This window comes from Rhagoletis pomonella, unplaced genomic scaffold (genome assembly GCF_013731165.1).
Source record: "Rhagoletis pomonella isolate Grant_MI unplaced genomic scaffold, Rhpom_1.0 Rhpom_scaffold_00006, whole genome shotgun sequence".
In the NCBI taxonomy this organism is placed as follows: Eukaryota; Metazoa; Arthropoda; class Insecta; order Diptera; family Tephritidae; genus Rhagoletis; species Rhagoletis pomonella.
In genome coordinates, this window is record NW_023458560.1 from 61,910,644 (window position 1) to 61,927,909 (window position 17,266).

A 17,266-nucleotide genomic window follows, 5' to 3' on the forward strand; every position below is an offset into this window, starting at 1 on the left:
CTCTTTGATAAATTGTAATCAACGATGGTAGAGGTTTCCTTAAAATATTTATTTCACTTCAATTTGTAATATTTTATTCCTCATAAATCTGCGATTATCAAAAATTTACTGCTGTCAAAAAATATTTCATTTCACACAGCAGATTGGCAAAACTGTCTCACCATAGTAAAAATATTATTCAACAGCCTTCTCCATAGAACTTTGTTACCGATTCACACACGCCCTTTATATAAAATTTATAAATGATGCATCACATATAAAAAGAGTTCTTGTAATTAATTTATTCTCCTGATATGAACTAATTAAATACTTAGGAACTCGACATTTTGCGGTTCTGCCACTCTTCTCCGGCCGCGCTTAGGGATCATAACCCAGAATTCTCCTTTCTGTGTTGCCGGAGGAGAGTGGCAGAACTTCTTTCTGCGTAGGCGGCCTTCAGCCAAGCTTAGGGATTATAACCCTTACTACGCCGAATTATCCTTTCTGTGTTGCCAGATAACTTAAAATCTTCCACATTTATTGCGATTGGCATCACTAATTGAAGCCTTTTCTGATAATAATAAATTGGCAACACCAACCACCTCCGTGTTTCAGATTGGTGTTATGCAGAAATTTTGTTTGGCAAACTGCGTGCAATTGTTGTTGCACCAAACTCGGAGAGAGCGAGTTTGGCGACTCTCACAGCAAACTAATTTTGTTTGGTCAAACTGCAGCAAATTCGGTGTTGTCATATACAAAAATTTTAAATTGTGCGCGTTATGTATACCTGAAATTCTCATTTCGTGTTGGCAATAGCCATGAAAACCATAATGAACGTGCAACCCTGTGCCAAACTCGACATAACCACCTCCGAGCAAACTAAGCAGCCGCCATTTAATTTGGCAAACAAAAGTTTGTCTGCATAACACCGACCTAAATTACAACTAGCAGAATAAGGGAGACGCTCAATAAATCGGTTAGTTTCGTAATTTTATGTTAAAAATTAAGTTAAAGTAAACCATAGTGAACATGTAAATATCAAAATGCGTTCATTTCGTGCATTTATTAAAGTGATTTTAGTATTAACAAAGTTGACCTGAACGAAACGGGTTTTTCCAATAACTTTGAACGGTTTAACGAAATCAATTTCCGCCTTCGGATTCTTGATACTGGCAATAATGCGCATTGTTTGACATAAACGAATGTCACAAGATCACGTAAGAATAAGAGAACGAAAATTCGAAAAGTAAACAAAGCAAAGAAAAAACAAAAACCAAAATTAGCCAAAGTTATGGTCAGCCACTTAAAACGCACAATTTAGGTAAAATAATGCATTAAAATGCTTTAAAATGTGTTGTCATGTTGAATTAACTCTTCTTTTATGCAGCGTTTTTGCTGCATTTAAAATTCAGCATTTAGCACTTTCGAACATATGTTTTCGAAGAGCGCTCATGCTATCGCATTTAGCAAATGTACATTTACGCGAGTTCGGAATCGTATGCTTTTGACAAACATTCCAGTCGCTTATTCAGATCCGTATCTATTACGATCAATTCTCACGCAGAAGATAATGTGCAAAAACCCTACTGAAAAGGAAAAAATAAATTTTAAACCAAAAATTCAATACAAAAACTTGAATTGTTTTAACCATAACCGAACATTTGTTTGTGTATATTTTCATTTGTCTGTGCTGTCAATTAAAATTTCCTCACGTAATTAGGAAACAAAACTAACAGAGTTGATCACAAATTGAACCAGATTTCTGTCAGCATCACATCGATGTTGAATTTGCTTAACTTTTCTTTGCCCAAATAATGTAAAATAATAAATGAAATCTCGATCGGCGATCACTGAAATGCAGCTAGCAACTGTATACTCGTAAAAGCAATGTTGCCACTTTTTCTTATTAAACCTGGTTTGAATCGTGGAAATTTTGGAAGATCACAGGGTTGCTTTTAGCATTTAGATTCTTAATGCAAAAATGGAGTTGCATTTAGCTGTATTTAGGTGACGAATTTTTTATGGATAAATGTACATTTATAGTAGCATTTCGAGCTAAATGCGCTAAATGTACTTTTACGCGTAAGCAAAAACAGCCCATAAGCTGGAACTCCATAGGCAAGTGTATGCGTACGTATGTATACGTATTGTGACGGACTTTTGAAAAGGATTTGCACTTGCCTCGTCTAATAGCTACTTAAACGCTACTTTATTATCGAAAGTAAATGAAATGGAAATTTCGATAATCGATAATCGAAAGCGGCACTCTTAAATACTTGATATGTTTCTTGAATCACTATTTTTTGCAAATAGTTGAATTGATTTTCACTATTTTTTCTTTCGGTAATAGTTTCTTGCGTGTACGTTCTATCAATACGATATAATCTGAGGTTATCATTATGAAAATCAAAACAACATTGATCACATCTTTACTACGCAGTCAGCTTAGCAACTGAACCTCTTGGGACTCTGAAGGTACCAATGGACCTCTTATCAACTCACAGTTCCGGTCAATTAGCCTCGTAAATCGGAAATTTTAATATATTAAAGAATTTCAATTGACACTCTATTTATAGATGGCAGAAAGGTTTCATTTAAAGTTATAAAGTTATATATATAAGTTATAAAACATCGAAACAATTGAATTAAGCAAACTATAATTACAAGCATAATCTTGCTTTTGAAAGCTTCCTTTGCATTAATCGCAACAACTGCAATATTAAGATTATCATTTCTTTCAACAAATTACCTAAATACTATTACCAAGTGAAAAGAGTGGTATTTTTTTATACCTAATCTCTTCTTATCCTCGTGAAGCTTCATGAGAAAATTCGTGAGAGTTTTGCTAAAAAACCAATATGTCACCGTTCAGTAAAACCAACACCCATTTCAAAGGTTCCTTGCCAAAACTGCGATTTTAAGATTGTGACAATCTTTCTATTCGTCTTGATAAGATAATTAATATGGATCGATCTCCTTCGCCAATGTCGGAAATGATATCAGAAGGTTCAGTACTAAGTACCAAAATGGATACAATCGATGCCGAAAAAAATGTAAAAAAAGAAATCGAATTAATAATAGAGGATAGTGAAACAAACTCAACCGGCGATGATGAGGAATATTGCGATAGGGGGGCCGGTAATGAGGAATATTTCGATACGGGTTCTGAGAGCAGTTGCCATTTCGATTATGAGCCTGAAGTGAAGAGGCCATATCTGGATCTATCTAATATGCATGTAAAGAAAAGGCCGTGTATTAGGAGTGCGAGCTTTGCTTATGGCAAATATGTAATGAGACAATGTCCCATGTGCGATTATGAGTTCAATTCAGCGTATGGTTGGAAGCAACATATTAAATTCGTACACCATTTAGAGAAGTCTGAAGATTTGCAATTTAAATACAACGAAGTGGGAGCCAAGTGCAAGTTGTGCGATTACCAAATTCCAGCGCCAGAATATAACAAGTTACTAGAGCATCAAATTTCGCACATGCCATTCAGCCACTATTTAAAATGTAAATTATGTGAATGGAAAACTAAAACACATCCTAGCATGAATTTACATTTGCGCCAAGAGCATCCAGAAAAACTTCAGATGACAAATAAAAGTTTGGAATCAAGACGTTGCCCAAGTTGCCATCAAGAATTTTCCTCTCAATGGCATTTGCGCAAACATATGATACAAGAACATGAGCAGACTATTGAAGATAGGACATGTTTTATTTGCTTGGACTGCGGTTTAGAGTTTTCAACTAATGTTAGTTTACGTAGCCATGTAAATGAAAAATTCGCTCATAAATCGGTCGATGAGTTGGGTTTTAAAGAAGTTCCAGCTGAAGGAAATGAAGAAGCTAAGTTCAAATGTACTCAATGTCCATCGTCTTTTCGGAAAACTAAGAAGAATCGGACATCGATTATGGTATCTTTAAGGGAACATTACATGCTGCATTTAGGAGAGCCTTCGGGCAAATGTGCCTACAAATGTAGATATTGCGATGAAAGTTTTCGGCGATTTGATAGTGTGCGCTTACATATTTGCGAAGAGCTGCATAATGCCTTACAAAATGGTGGTGGATTGACAAATACATGTAAGTTTTGTATCTAGCACTTCGAATAAGTTGAACACAATAATTGAATTAGAATTATGTTGTATACATATACATATGTATATAAATATGTATTGATGTTGTATATTTCAGCACGACTGCTACGTCGAAGGCGGAAGAAAGCAATAAGTAAGCAATCAACGCGATATAAAACCAAGACACTGCTAAATTAAACTAATTATTAATTTTTTAGAAACTGACCAGGACAAGAAATTTATTGAAAAGACCAGGAGAAGGATTTACCATAAATGGATACAACATGTTTGCTTGAAATGTGGAAATATATTTTATAACCTGGCACAATGCAGGCAGCATATGTTCCGTATGCATGGTATGAATAAACCGGAAGGACTCGAATTTAGAAAGCTTGAAAATCAAGGTGTATCCGATATATATGAATGTATTATATGCGAAGAGTTCACATGCGATTATGACTTGAATACAATGTTCGTGCACGCGCGAATACATTCCGTATTTGAACCATTCCAATGCAAATTTTGCAAGATGTCGTTCGCTTATGAATCGGATATACGTAGACACGGATGCTTAGATGAGGAAAGTGTACAGACGGTTACTGGTAAGTATACAAAATTTATATTACCATACAAAGTTTAACTTTTCATTTACATTCCGCCCTATCTCTCAAAAGAATCAAAAGAGGTCTATATACCAAACATAGAGAGTTTTTGCCCTAAATGCAATCAAACATATACAAGACCCTATAGTCTAACTAGGCACATGAAAAAAGCCCATGGAATGAATAAACCTTACGGGCTTGGATTTGAAATGTGTGAACCGAATGATACCTCGGAAAAAATGTACTGTTGCAATGAGTGTAAAAATTTTACTGCGAAAGAAACAGATATAAAAGCTATGTTAGAGCATGCAAGACAACATTTTCCATTCGAGAGCTTCAGATGTACCCTATGTAACGAACGATTTAGATTGAAAGAGCATGCGAGTAAACATGAATGTTCAAATGAAGGCAAAGAAGTTGATGATAAGTACGAGGAAAATATATTAGCGAAAACACGTTTAAATAATATGGGACGTTTTTGTCCACAATGTGGCAAATCGTTTAAAAAGACCTATTTATGTAAAATTCATCTGATCAAAGTACATGGAATTGATAAACCTGATGGGCTTGCTTTTGAGAAAATAGATTTGCCTGTTGAAGAAGTTATTGAGGAAACATATCGTTGCATGGTTTGTCTAACCTATACAACAAAACTGGATTTGAGTATTATGCTAGAGCATGCGAGAGAACATTTTCCATTTGAGAGTTTCTGGTGCAAGTTATGCAATGAACGCTTCAGATTAAAAGCGCAAGCAAAACAACACAAATGCCCGAATTACTTGCTTGAGGAAAATAACCATGGGGAGAACAATACGTCAAGTAGAAGGTACCCTAAAAATTTTGATAAGTATATAAGGAAATTTTGTCCCGAATGCAATACTGAAGCGTCCTCTGTGAGCACTTGGCGTTGGCACATGAGTAAATATCACGAAATGGGCACTCTATCAGGCCTACAGATGAAGGAAACCACAGGTAATTTGGTAGAGTGTTTGGTTTGCCAAGTGCAGATGACGCATAAAAGACGACAGGAGCACAGATTCATACACCTTCCATTTAAGCCTTTCCAATGTAAATATTGCTCAGAATATTTCATTGAAGTTGAAAAAGCAAAATCTCATTGTAAAAAATGCGCACTAGTGCCATTAGAATTACCAGAGACTCAAGAACAAAAAAAAGAGGAAAAAAATTCAAAAAAGAAAGTACCTGCGAGACGCGTGGAGAAAAATGTGAAATCTTCAGTTGAGCTAAAAGCGACCAAAAATGAATGCAACAAACGAAAAAATAAAAGACATATTGTGTCTAATGTACATGATCAAGAGGAATCAGAAAGCGGCTGTGAAAATGAAAGTGAAACCACTAATAAAGGTGTATGTGTGGTACTTGCAGACGATAAAGATTTCGCCAAATTCGTTAAAATTAGCTGCCCATTATGCCCGGACACCGCATTCGATTCCAACTTATATTTAACACGGCATTTCAAAGACACGCATGATTTTTTCCGAGATAACTTTACAATTAATCAAACAAACTCTGCGAATTGTAAGTCGTGCGACAAATTTTTCAATGTTTTATACAAAAAATCCATGATAAAACACTATTTGAGTGAAATAAGCGCTACATGCTTCTGCTGTCGGCTATGTGATAAGAAAACGTTATACCTTGAGTCTATGAGATCGCATCTTTTAGATGACCACGAAGGTGTAATTGCAGCACAAAAGCCCGATAGGAGCAACACTTTCGATTCAGCTGACCCGGCAGATCCTTTAAAAGTAACATCCGTAGATATTTCAAAAGTGTCAAGTACCACAATGGCAATACAGACCAACAAAACAACTGTATTCAATGAGTTCAATGTATATATTTCATATGCATGCCCGGAATGCAATGAACCATTCGACACTTCCGAGCAATGGCATTTGCATATAAATGGTGAGCATAATTTCTTTGATCATGAGCAGTTGAATATCGAAGCAACACCGGATGGTTTCAAACGCTGTAAGCAATGTGGCACTAATATTAGTGGAGGCATATTAGCTGAACAGCGTCATAAATTAACACACATGCAGTATAAATCGTTTATATGTACTTTGTGTCAGCATCGCTCCACCACACTAGGTGTACTCACTCAACATTTTCGGCGAAGGCACTTTGCGAAGGGCTCTTTCAAATGCGGTCTTTGTTCGCTTGTTTTAAATACTTCATGCGAAAGGATCTTACATATTAGAGGTGATCATGATCCCAGTGAATATACACCCGAATTATGTCGGGTTTGTTTCAGTCACTTCAGTTCAGTCAAACATATGCATATTCATATGGCTTGTCACGATCCCGATCGGATAAGTTTTCCGTGTGAATTTTGTGATCGTTCTTATTGGTATAAACGGGAATTAAATTTACATGTGCGTGCTAAACATCCCGAGCAAGAAGCTGGAGACAGTGGATATAAGTAAATATTTGAAAAAAATAAAAATAATGTTTAAGGCGGATTCATCATTCTAGTTTTAAACTTTTTTCCTATGTGATTGTTGTTGGGTTTTTCTCCCAGAGAGAGAAACGCCACAACCATATGGAAAAAAAGTTCTGAACTAAAACGATGAATCTGCCTTTATTCTGTTCGAAAAGATTTTAAGCGATAATTATAAAAAAAAATTTTTTCTCAAATCGAAAAATATTCAAAAAGAAACTACACAAATACAAACTTTATGGAAACTTAATATCCCTGCAAACCATTGGTTTACAGTATTCTGAATTGTAAAGTAATATTAAGGAATTCGTAAAGATCTCATCAGATTTTTCGCCGAATTTTCTAAAATGATATAAACTGTGCACACTTCGATTCTTTTACGAAATTTCGGTAGAAAATCGGTTAAGCAATGAAAATAGCGCTGCTATGTGAAGAATCTCTTGTAGACATTTTTCTTAATTTTTCGTACAGAAATTTCTTCACGAATTCGTGTCAACCACTTCATATAATTTACTTTGAAAATTCATAAAAAAATCGTTACAGAAATGAGATACTCCTAAAGATTTCGTTAGGATTTCGGGATCTTTGGTTTGCAGGGATTTGAAGAACAGATGATAGCAAAAGTAAGGAAGTGTGCATTCCAAAACGTCAAGATACAAAGCATCAGTCTCTTCACTAAACCGCACTAGAAGAAAAACAACAACAACAAAAAGTCTTAACTTGCGCAATCTAGTTTAAAACAAGCATCTAACCGTGGTTTCGCACATTTGGCATTACAATTTAGTAAGGTTTAGAAATAAAAGTGGATGATGCTTTGTATTTTGACGTTTTGGAATGCCCACGAAATGAGCATTTGCTTACTTGCAAATATATGGAGTTTTATTCACTAAAAAATCATCAAAAATTTTTTTATTTCCACCAGTTGCATAGGCTCTAAAACGCAAACAATTATCTGTAAATTTCAATAAAATACAATGAAACAGTAGCATAAGTGATTAGATGTGAATTTGTATTTATTTTCATTGAGATAAATAAATACTAGATAAAACAACTTAAAATGTTTTGTTCAATCACTGCGATTTTAGTGGAAAGATACTGTAGAACTACCTTTTTTATTATGTGGATTTTCAATGTACCGAACTCAAACATTTGGTGTCAGGCAGTCAGGCGCCATACAGAAATGCCGCTCATCCGCTCAGATATGCCGCTCATCGCGTGGCCACTTCATTAGAATTTCATAATGTTTCAATTTTAAACCGCTCGCCGCTTTGCCGCTCATTGCGTGTCCTAATGTAGTTTCGGTAGCAAAATTTCTTACACAATTTCAAATGTAAAAAATATAAAGCATCAGTCTCTCTTATTTCTAAAGCTCTGTAGATTCGAATGCCAAATGGGCGCAACCAAGGGCAGATGCTAGGTTGCGTAAGTTAGAACTTTTCTTCCAATCTAACACTATTTAGGTCGGCGAAGTCTCTTAAGGCAATATCTGCTCCGCATTCTTCTACTCAGGATTGGTACCGAGTAAAATCCTGGACCAGAAACCTACATCTACTGCATATGCCAGTGACGATTACGCCCTAAATCCACCTCAGTTAGGTGGAATACCTGTAACAGGTGAAGTCTGCTTAGACCCTGTTCAGGTCTTAGAACTCACCGGCAGTGGACGCCGTCATTTGTGGCCCCGTGCTGTTCTAGCCGAACAGTTAGCGCGGCGGTCTCAGTGACGCACATCACCGGTTCACCGGAGTTCACCTGAGTAGCGGAGCCTCAACACGATCACTCTCCAGCATATCAATGACTCAGACAAACATACCACAGACACAACCATACCCCATCCTACACGCCGCCACAACCCAATAGCGTAGCAACAGCTCCTAATTCCTCACACTCGGTGTTAGTCCAGGATATACCAAATTGTTACATCAGCAAATGCAATTCCTGCTTGACTGGTTTCACTTCAGGGTATGTTCAGGACAGCACACCAACCGAAAATGGAAGAGCAATTTCATAGGCTCTTGTTGCAGTGCTGCTCATTCACAAACCCCTTCTGCGACGGCGCTTACTACCACCAAAAGGCAGCACCCCCAACGACAGCACACATAACAAATGCCCGGAAGGCAACACCACACCTCATTAACAACGCGCATTGCCACCAGCCTCCCAAGACAACCGAAGATACTAAAATTTAACTGCAACGAATTTCAGAGCAAGGTTGAGGAGAGAACCGTCTCCCAGCGAGGTTATGGTGGTGGCTGTGCGTTCATCATGCGCCACCGTACAGTATTGTCTTAATGATGCAGACAATGACTGCAGGGATACTATTCTAGAATGTCAGGGTATTGCTATCCGGTCAGGCGATGAGCTAGAAATATTTAACGTTTAGGGATCTCAACGCCGAGATTCCGCAAATAGTCAACCTCCGTAAGCGGAAAAAGTGGGAGGAGCCTCTGATGGCTTGCAACTTCACCTCCGGCGTGAGTAAGCTATGTTCCGACGAAGCGCGACGATAGAGTGGGAAATCTCTTTCCTGACCGCGCTTCGTCGAACCCGGAGCGATGCGCGACCTATTTTAGCCGACAGTTCCGCTACATCCGTCGGTGAACAAAGCCCAACGTCGAGTGACCAGAAGGCTGCACAAACTGCCAACACCCAGTGCGCCTCAATTTCATCAGCGGTGAAGCTCAGGTAGCCATCGGGAAGGGGAAAGCCTCTAAAGCCATTGGACCCGACAAAATATGCAACTTCTGAGATAATCACCTCTGGTGTGAGCAAGCTTTGGTCAACCGTGAGGTCATTGTCTAATCCGACGACGCACGACGACAGAGTCGAAATTTCCTTCGGCGACCATGCCTCGTCGGACCCGGAGCGATGCGCGAGCTACTTTAGCCGGCAGTTCATACTGCATCCTCCGGTGGACAAAGCCAAGCGTCGAATGACCAGAAGGCTGCACAAACTGCCAACAATCTGTGCCCCCTTGCTTTCACTTGCGGTGAAGTTCAGGTGGCCATCGGGAAGGCGAAAGCCTCCAAAGCCATGGGTCCCGACGGAATATGCATGCTGATGCTGAAAAAATTGGGTCCTGCGGGGGTAGCGTACCTAACGGAGGTCTTCAACTTGTCAATGGCCACTCTCATCATCCCAGACATCTTGAAGGTGGGGAGAGTGGTCCCACTGCTCAAACCGGGGAAACCTGCCAACAAAGGAGATTCCTATCATCCGATAACACTCCTTTCCCCGGTAGCGAAGACACTCGAGGCCTTGCTACTCCCGTACTTCACAAACCACCTGACCCCAGCGAAGCATCAGCATGGTTTCCGTAAAGTGCACAGTACAACAACAGCACTTAACGCCATAAACACTCAGATAACTCGTGGCCCTTACCGAAACCGTCCCTGTGAGAGAACGATTCTAGTAGCGTTGGACTTGTCAAAGGCGTTTGACACCGTCTGCCATTCCACGCTACTAGAAGATATAGAGGCCTCCTCTCCCCCACAGAGGCTCAAACGGTGGTCGGCAAATTATCTGAGTGGTCGACATTCGTCGGTAATGTTTAGAGACAAAACGAGTAAGCAGCGAAAAATAAAACAGGGGGTTCCTCAGGGTGGTGTCCTTTCCCCGCTACTGTTTAACTTTTACATTTCAAAGCTGCCTCAACCACCAGAGGGAGTCTCGATTGTCTCTTATGCCGACGATTGCTCGATCATGGCGACTGGGAATGGAATTGATGACCTGTGTTCGAAAGTAAACGGCTATCTCTCCGAACTTTCTCGCTTCTTCACTGCAAAGTGTCTAGCCCTCTCCCCTAAGAAATCCTCCGCGACCCTGTTCACAACCTGGACGAAGGAGGTCAGGCTACCGCTGGGGATTCACGTCGATGACACACCAATTCCGACGGTGAATAAACCCAAAATACTCGGAGTAACATTCGACAGCCTGCTCTCCTTCTCTGCGCACTCAACCGCTATTGTCAATAAAGTACAGAGCCGCAACAAGGTCCTCAAGTCGCTAGCCGGCAGTACTTGGGGCAAAGACAAAGAAACGTTGCTGGCAACATACAAGGCAATAGGCCGGCCGGTTTTGAACTACGCAGCGCCAGTGTGGTCGCCAGGGACTAGTAGGACGCAGTGGACGAAGCTACAGACTGTACAGAACACCGCACTCAGGACAGCGACAGGATACCTCCTGATGTCGCCTGAACACCACCTGCACGGCGAGGCGCAAATGCTCCCTGTAAAGGAGCACAATATAATGCTCTGCAAGCAGTTCCTGATCGGGAGCCACAGAAGTGGCCACCCAAGCAGACAGCTGCTTGCAGAGGAGCCCTCGCCTAGGCACGTCAGGAGGAATCTATATGAACTGACGGACGAAGTCCAGAGGTTCATTAAGCAACCTCTGGACCCGACAGCTTACCGACAGGCCCTGAACGGCATTCACAGGGACTCAGTCTCGAGTTATGTGGACTCTAGACCTGTGAATGCCGTTCTAGGCATACCACCCCCGGACATAGACGAGACGGAGCTTCATCTGCCTCGGGAGACACGCACAACACTTGCACAACTTCGCTCCGGCTACTGCAGCAGGTTGAACTCCTACCTGAGTAGGTTGAATGAGGATGTGCCGAATGAGTGTCCGGCATGCGGAGAGACCCCACATGACTCGAAACATCTCTTCGCATGCCCGGAAAACCCGACAACCCTAACGGCCTTGTCCCTGTGGAGAAACCCCACAGAAGCTGCACGCTTCCTAGGGTTGCCGTTAGTGGAACTTGACGACAACGACTGAGATACCAAACCGTCCTGGGCGGGGTTGTTGTAGCCGCTAAAACAACAACAACAAAATATGCATGCTGATGCTGATAAAATTGGCTCCTGCGGGAGTAGATTATCTCAGCAAGGTGCATGGCCTCCGTCATCGTTCCGGACATTTGGAAAACGAGGAGATTGGTCCCATTGCTCAAATCCATTTCCCCTGTAGCGAATACTATTTAGGCCTTGTTACTCCCGCACTATACGAACCACCTGACCCCAGCGAGGTATCAGCATGGATTCCGTAAAGTGCACCGCTCAACGACAGCACATAACGCCATAAATACTCAGATAACTCGTGGCCCAAACGAAACCGTCCCTGTGAGAGAACAATCCTAGTAGCGTTGGGTCTGTCAAAGGCTTTTGACACCGTAACCCACTCCCCGCTGCCAGAACACATTGAAGCCACCTCTTTCCCACAAGCACTCAAATGATGATAAGCGAATTATCTGAGTGGTCGAAATTCGTCAGCATTTTTTAGAGATAAAACCACCAAACCATGAAAAATTAAACAGGCGTTTCCACACGTTGGTGTCCTTTCCTCGCTTCTGTTTAATTACTATCATGGGTGCGTTCGAGCTACGTATTAATTACCGCAATATGGCAGCCTTGTTGCTATCCAGATGACATGCTGCTGATGCTCAACAGAAAATTTTCTAAAATGCTGCAGAAATTGCGCAGTATGTTGCTTTCGATTTGCCAATGATGAGTAACTGAATGTCAAAATTTTGTTCCTCGAACGCTTCATGTAGGCAGCGTCGCCCAAATTTTCGCGTAGAACGTGATACTCTTTCATAAAAAGTAACCCTACAGCATTTATTGCAGCTCGAATACGCCTTATCTCTTATGCTGACGACTGCTCGATAATAGCGTCCGGTAATGGAATTGATGACTTGTTTTCGAAAGTAAACGGTTATCTTTCCGAACTTTCTCGCTTCTTTACTGTAATGAGCCCAACCCTCTCATCTACGAAATTCCCGACAACCCTTTTTACCATCTGGACGAAGGAGGTCCGACTACAGCCGGAAATTCACAGTCGGGTCTACGTAACCGGAACGACCCAGATTTATATTTGGCCAAGGACTGTCACTCCAGCAACACTCCCCAAAAACTCTTGCTTTGCTCGTATGCTGCTACAACAATAACAACAACTCGGGAGAATCGTACCACCATAGCCCAACTTCGCTCTGGATACTGCAGTAGGCTAAACTCCTATCTAAGAAGGATAAAAGAAGATGTGCACAAAGAGTGCACGGCATGCCGAGTCACCCACCGACTCGCAAAACCTCTTGGTATGCCCCCTAAACCTAACTCAACTAACGCCCCTCTCTCTATGGACCAAACCAGTTGGAGTTTCAGACTGCCTAAGTCCCCCGTTAGTTGAGCTCGACGACAACGGTTAAAGTACAAGCCATTCTAGGCAGGGCTAAGCAGCCACTACAACAACAATGGTCGCGTTCATAAGACGTAGCTGTTTAGCTCATCTGCTACGAAAATGCTGGCAACTGTTGAACCCAACAGCTACGTCTTAGAAACGGCTTGATGAATATGCTGCCAAATGAACAGCTGATAAATGTAAACAAATGAAATTGCAACAAATAGAGATAGTTGCGCCGATACTATTTAGAATTCAACGCTGAACGGCCGCCGTGTTGAAAAAATCGTTCAATGTTACAAAGAATTAAACAGTGTAAATTATATAACAAACATCTTAAAAACATATATTTAGAAACGTAGTATTATTATAAAATATTTTAGTTACTTTATCACGTCAGTAATATAAAATATAATAAATTTGTTTGCACTGCCACCTAACAAAGCGCCGTTAAATTTAATATAAGCGGCGTAAGTCTTTTCGATCAGCTGTTTAGGCTAAGCCCAACACGTTGAGTTCAGGTAGCGTAAAAATTTTCCGCTGGAAAAAATGGCAGAAAGTTGCCAACTGTTGGGCTGAGCGTAACTTACCAACTGTGCGTTTCTAAGGCAAATAGCCAACGGTTGGGCAACAGCTACGTCTTATAAACGCGCCCAATGTTCCCACGACAGCCGGGTATACGTAACCGGAACGACCCAGATCTACAGCATCACTCCCCTCAAACTCTTTGTGGAATTTGTATGCTGTTACAATAACAACTTTAAATTAATAGTTGACTTGATTTCTTTTTACTTATTAAAGCCCTGTATGCAGCTCTCAAGAAAGCGGTCAAGAAAAAGTTGCCATTATTTCGCGTGTGCGTCCAAGGGATTTTGACATTTTTGATACCTCACAGCCTGTTGCCTCACTCTTTCCTCAAGAAATAATGGAATGGGCATATATTTCTGTTGCAAACCTGGGTTGCCTTGTGCTCTTTTTTCACAAAAAACATTAGAAAACCGTAGTAGAAAGCGTACTAAATTTCTTAAGAACTGCGTACTGCCTTAAGGAAATTTGACTCAAGAAAATTTCTTAGCCATTTCTTGTACGTCATTTTATATGGAGTTTTTGCTTTTCTTGAGAGCTGCATACAGGCCTTAATCAAAGAAAAGTATTGAAATAAGCATGTAAAGTTGAAATTAGAATTTTTACATTTTTTCCTTTTCCGCTAGTCCATATGAGAATCGCGGGTTAAAAACTGTTCTCTTTAACAAAGAATCAATTGTGAATGCGGCACCTTAATAGAAGCAGCATAAAATTTTCATAAACAAGAAGTCCTTTTTAAGAAAATTTGCAATTTGTCGGAGAACAAGCGACTAAAATTGAATAACGCCCGGAAAACATTAAATTTGTATTTTATCTGGTGAAAATTATTGTAGTGCTATTTTAGTATGGCGTCAGTACGCATTCCAAAGCAAAAGGTGATCCTCTGTGGCGAGTATGGAGTGGGAAAAAGTTCATTGTTTCGTCGTTTTACCACCAACACATTTGGTTTGTAGACATAATTGTTTTTTGAACTATGGGAAGTGAAAAAATTATTTGTAATTCTCTTTGGCACACATAAACACATTGGTCACTGACACTTATCATAACAGTGACAGATACTGATCGCAAATCTACACTGGGCTTGGATCACATAGACCGTGACTACACGGTTGGTGATAAACAAATCAAGGTAAGCCGCAAAATTGATACCATACCCATTGAATATGTATACATATGGATATATAAATTAACATTTTCACAAATTTAGCTACAACTATGGGATACTGGCGGTATGGAGCGTGTTGCATCTGTTACCTCATCATACTACAAATTCGCTGAGGGTGCCATACTAGTTTTCGCCATGGACAATGCTGCTTCTTTTCATTCCTTGTCACAACATCTACTCGACATTGTTACTTATGCCGAAAATGCGAAAATTTTCATTTGTGGTAACAAAAGTGATTTGGCAGAGCGTGAGCCACAGGTGACCGACGCTGAAGTAGAAGCCTTTTGCGAACAGTGCCACAGCTTGATTAGTGCCACTTATAAGACCTCTTGCAAAACTTCGCAGGGTGTTGAGGAAATGTTTCGCGACATCTCCCGTATACTTGTCGATGCCAATCGTTCTAAAATGGAACTCCAAGCTTTGGAGCAACATAGTTTCAAAATTGATTCAGCTGCTGAGGCTGATGCAGGTGAAGAAAGTTCGCAATGTATTTGCTAGCAAATGGGGAATGTGGAGTTCGGCTAAATAAGAGTGAATGCGAACTTCATACATAAAGATTGAGGGATATTTGTAGGCATTTTATGCGTATTAATGAAAATTTATTTATTTATTTATTTTTCGTTTCGATTGTGCTTTCTTAAAGGTGACTAAGTTTCTGGACTAAAAATTGTTAAATGAGCTTATCTACGCTAATTTTGTAGTTTTTGTTACAATCCGTCCAAACTCCTGAAACTTTGAGTTTGATTACATTTTCTAAAGGGCTTTTTTTATTTTGTCGGAGCAAAACAGAAATCTGAAGCATCACTATTTATATACATACGTATGTATTGTCGTAATTGGTGTATAGGTGTATGAAACTCTTATTTTATATTTATGTACGAAAATAAAGGACATTACTAAAACAGGTGTCACAATATAAAAATTTAGTTTGGGTTTGTTTTAACACTGCGACCCAGCTATTCTCAAATACTCATAGTCGTAGACGTGAAATGTAGCAGCATTTTACCTTTGAATAAAATAAAGTGAAAAATTTAAATAAAGTAAATAACTTAAGCATCTAATAATTTTCTAGGATACATTCCATTAATTTCATTAAAAGGCATGAATTTCATGGCATTATTCATGTGTATATATTTTTTATGATTTATTCTAAACTAATTTATTTAGATGTTTTTTGTGCATTTCAACAAAGAAACACCATTACATAGCCGAGAAGGGAATGTATAACTTTAATGACCACAAATACACGCACTAAATAAATATACGCGATAACATACATAATACTACAACAATAAAAAGATCACTCTTAAATTACCAACTAAGCAGTGGGTGCACTTGATGAGAACGTCAAATAAAGGCTAACACCAACAGCTACCACAAAACATACACCGACTACATATAGAACATATTTTTCCCGTAATGCTCGTAACATCATTGAATTCAGAGTACGCGAAGCTCGTCCTAGATCCGCATTGGTTTCTCGTAAACGAGCTCGTGCGCCATGCAAAACTTCACGTTGATGGCTCAAATCATTAAGCACTTGAGCGCCTAACGCCTCTGTTTCTAGTGCAACTCGATAACCATCCACTAAACGATTTCCCGTGCGTTCTATACGTTCTGAATTTTCCAATAGGTGTTGTCGCTGATCATTACTTATGGAAATATCATCATAATAATCGCCATCACCACCACCCAACTCTAAGACTGTCATGTGTTGTTTCTGCTGAGCTTCTTTGGCACCACGATAATCGGATTGTAGTCTTTTCAATTCCACTTGCGCACAACTGACTTTATTTTGGAAACTTGGACGCAACGTAACATCTACATCCCGTATTTCCAAGGTCATTTGCTCTAAAAGTTCATGCGCTTCTGCAAGACTTGCATCGATTTTGGAGCTTAGGTGTCGGCGTTCCACTGCAAAAGAAATACATATGTACTTGTTTTTATTTTGCACTGTATTCGGATCATTCTTACCTCCTTTCAATTGTTTTAGTTGTGCGATTTCAGATGTGATCTCCGCAATCAGTACAGCATATTGCTGTTCATACTGTTCTATTAGTAACATGTTGATTTGGATATTTTGCTTTATAGTTTTTAGGATTACAAGTGCGAACCAAAAGAATTTTTCCAATTAGTGAATTTATTTATGAATTATGCCCAATTAGAGATAAATTCAATATCAGCTGATAAAAATTTTTGGCACAACTCATTC

The 17,266-nt window shown here is 39.7% G+C and overlaps 3 protein-coding genes across 6 annotated transcripts; 2 read left to right on the top strand and 1 right to left on the bottom strand.

The window, feature by feature from the left end:
• The first annotated feature begins 2,186 nt into the window (after positions 1 to 2,186).
• LOC118741066 (zinc finger protein Xfin-like) lies at positions 2,187 to 7,611 on the top strand. 4 transcript variants are annotated; one of them, XM_036472885.1, is made up of 5 exons: positions 2,187 to 2,501; positions 2,556 to 4,065; positions 4,177 to 4,212; positions 4,277 to 4,660; positions 4,733 to 7,611. In XM_036472885.1, the coding sequence occupies exons 2-5, from the start codon at positions 2,943 to 2,945 to the stop codon at positions 7,108 to 7,110; spliced, it is 3,921 nt and encodes a 1,306-aa protein (XP_036328778.1). In that variant the 5' UTR covers positions 2,187 to 2,501; positions 2,556 to 2,942; the 3' UTR covers positions 7,111 to 7,611. The 4 variants fall into 4 exon arrangements, with proteins under 4 accessions (XP_036328778.1, XP_036328779.1, XP_036328780.1 ...); XM_036472886.1 differs by having other exon boundaries at positions 2,187 to 2,454; positions 2,797 to 4,065; XM_036472887.1 differs by having other exon boundaries at positions 2,187 to 2,454; positions 2,934 to 4,065.
• A 6,954-nt stretch (positions 7,612 to 14,565) lies between these two features.
• LOC118741069 (ras-related protein Rab-19) lies at positions 14,566 to 15,814 on the top strand. Its single transcript, XM_036472890.1, has 3 exons — positions 14,566 to 14,834; positions 14,939 to 15,018; positions 15,097 to 15,814. Exons 1-3 carry the CDS (start codon positions 14,735 to 14,737, stop codon positions 15,550 to 15,552), a joined length of 636 nt encoding a protein of 211 aa, XP_036328783.1. The 5' UTR covers positions 14,566 to 14,734; the 3' UTR covers positions 15,553 to 15,814.
• A 353-nt stretch (positions 15,815 to 16,167) lies between these two features.
• Positions 16,168 to 17,213, bottom strand: LOC118741068 (vesicle transport through interaction with t-SNAREs homolog 1A-like). The gene is made up of 2 exons (XM_036472889.1): positions 17,029 to 17,213; positions 16,168 to 16,968 (listed from the first exon to the last, which is right to left on the bottom strand). Exons 1-2 carry the CDS (start codon positions 17,117 to 17,119, stop codon positions 16,373 to 16,375), a joined length of 687 nt encoding a protein of 228 aa, XP_036328782.1. The 5' UTR covers positions 17,120 to 17,213; the 3' UTR covers positions 16,168 to 16,372.
• Between the last annotated feature and the right edge of the window lie 53 nt (positions 17,214 to 17,266).

Excerpts from the sequence above, each read along its gene's own strand:
- LOC118741066 (XM_036472883.1), top strand. The coding sequence starts at position 2,943 with ATGGATCGATCTCCTTCGCCAATGTCGGAAATGATATCAGAAGGTTCA. Across the intron at positions 4,066-4,176 it reads TGGTGGATTGACAAATACAT|CACGACTGCTACGTCGAAGG; the intron begins GTAAGTTTTGTA and ends TGTATATTTCAG. Across the intron at positions 4,661-4,732 it reads AAGTGTACAGACGGTTACTG|AATCAAAAGAGGTCTATATA; the intron begins GTAAGTATACAA and ends ATCTCTCAAAAG.
- LOC118741069 (XM_036472890.1), top strand. The coding sequence starts at position 14,735 with ATGGCGTCAGTACGCATTCCAAAGCAAAAGGTGATCCTCTGTGGCGAG. Across the intron at positions 14,835-14,938 it reads TTTTACCACCAACACATTTG|TGACAGATACTGATCGCAAA; the intron begins GTTTGTAGACAT and ends TTATCATAACAG. Across the intron at positions 15,019-15,096 it reads TTGGTGATAAACAAATCAAG|CTACAACTATGGGATACTGG; the intron begins GTAAGCCGCAAA and ends TCACAAATTTAG.
- LOC118741068 (XM_036472889.1), bottom strand. The coding sequence starts at position 17,119 with ATGTTACTAATAGAACAGTATGAACAGCAATATGCTGTACTGATTGCG. Across the intron at positions 16,969-17,028 it reads ACTAAAACAATTGAAAGGAG|TGGAACGCCGACACCTAAGC; the intron begins GTAAGAATGATC and ends TTTCTTTTGCAG.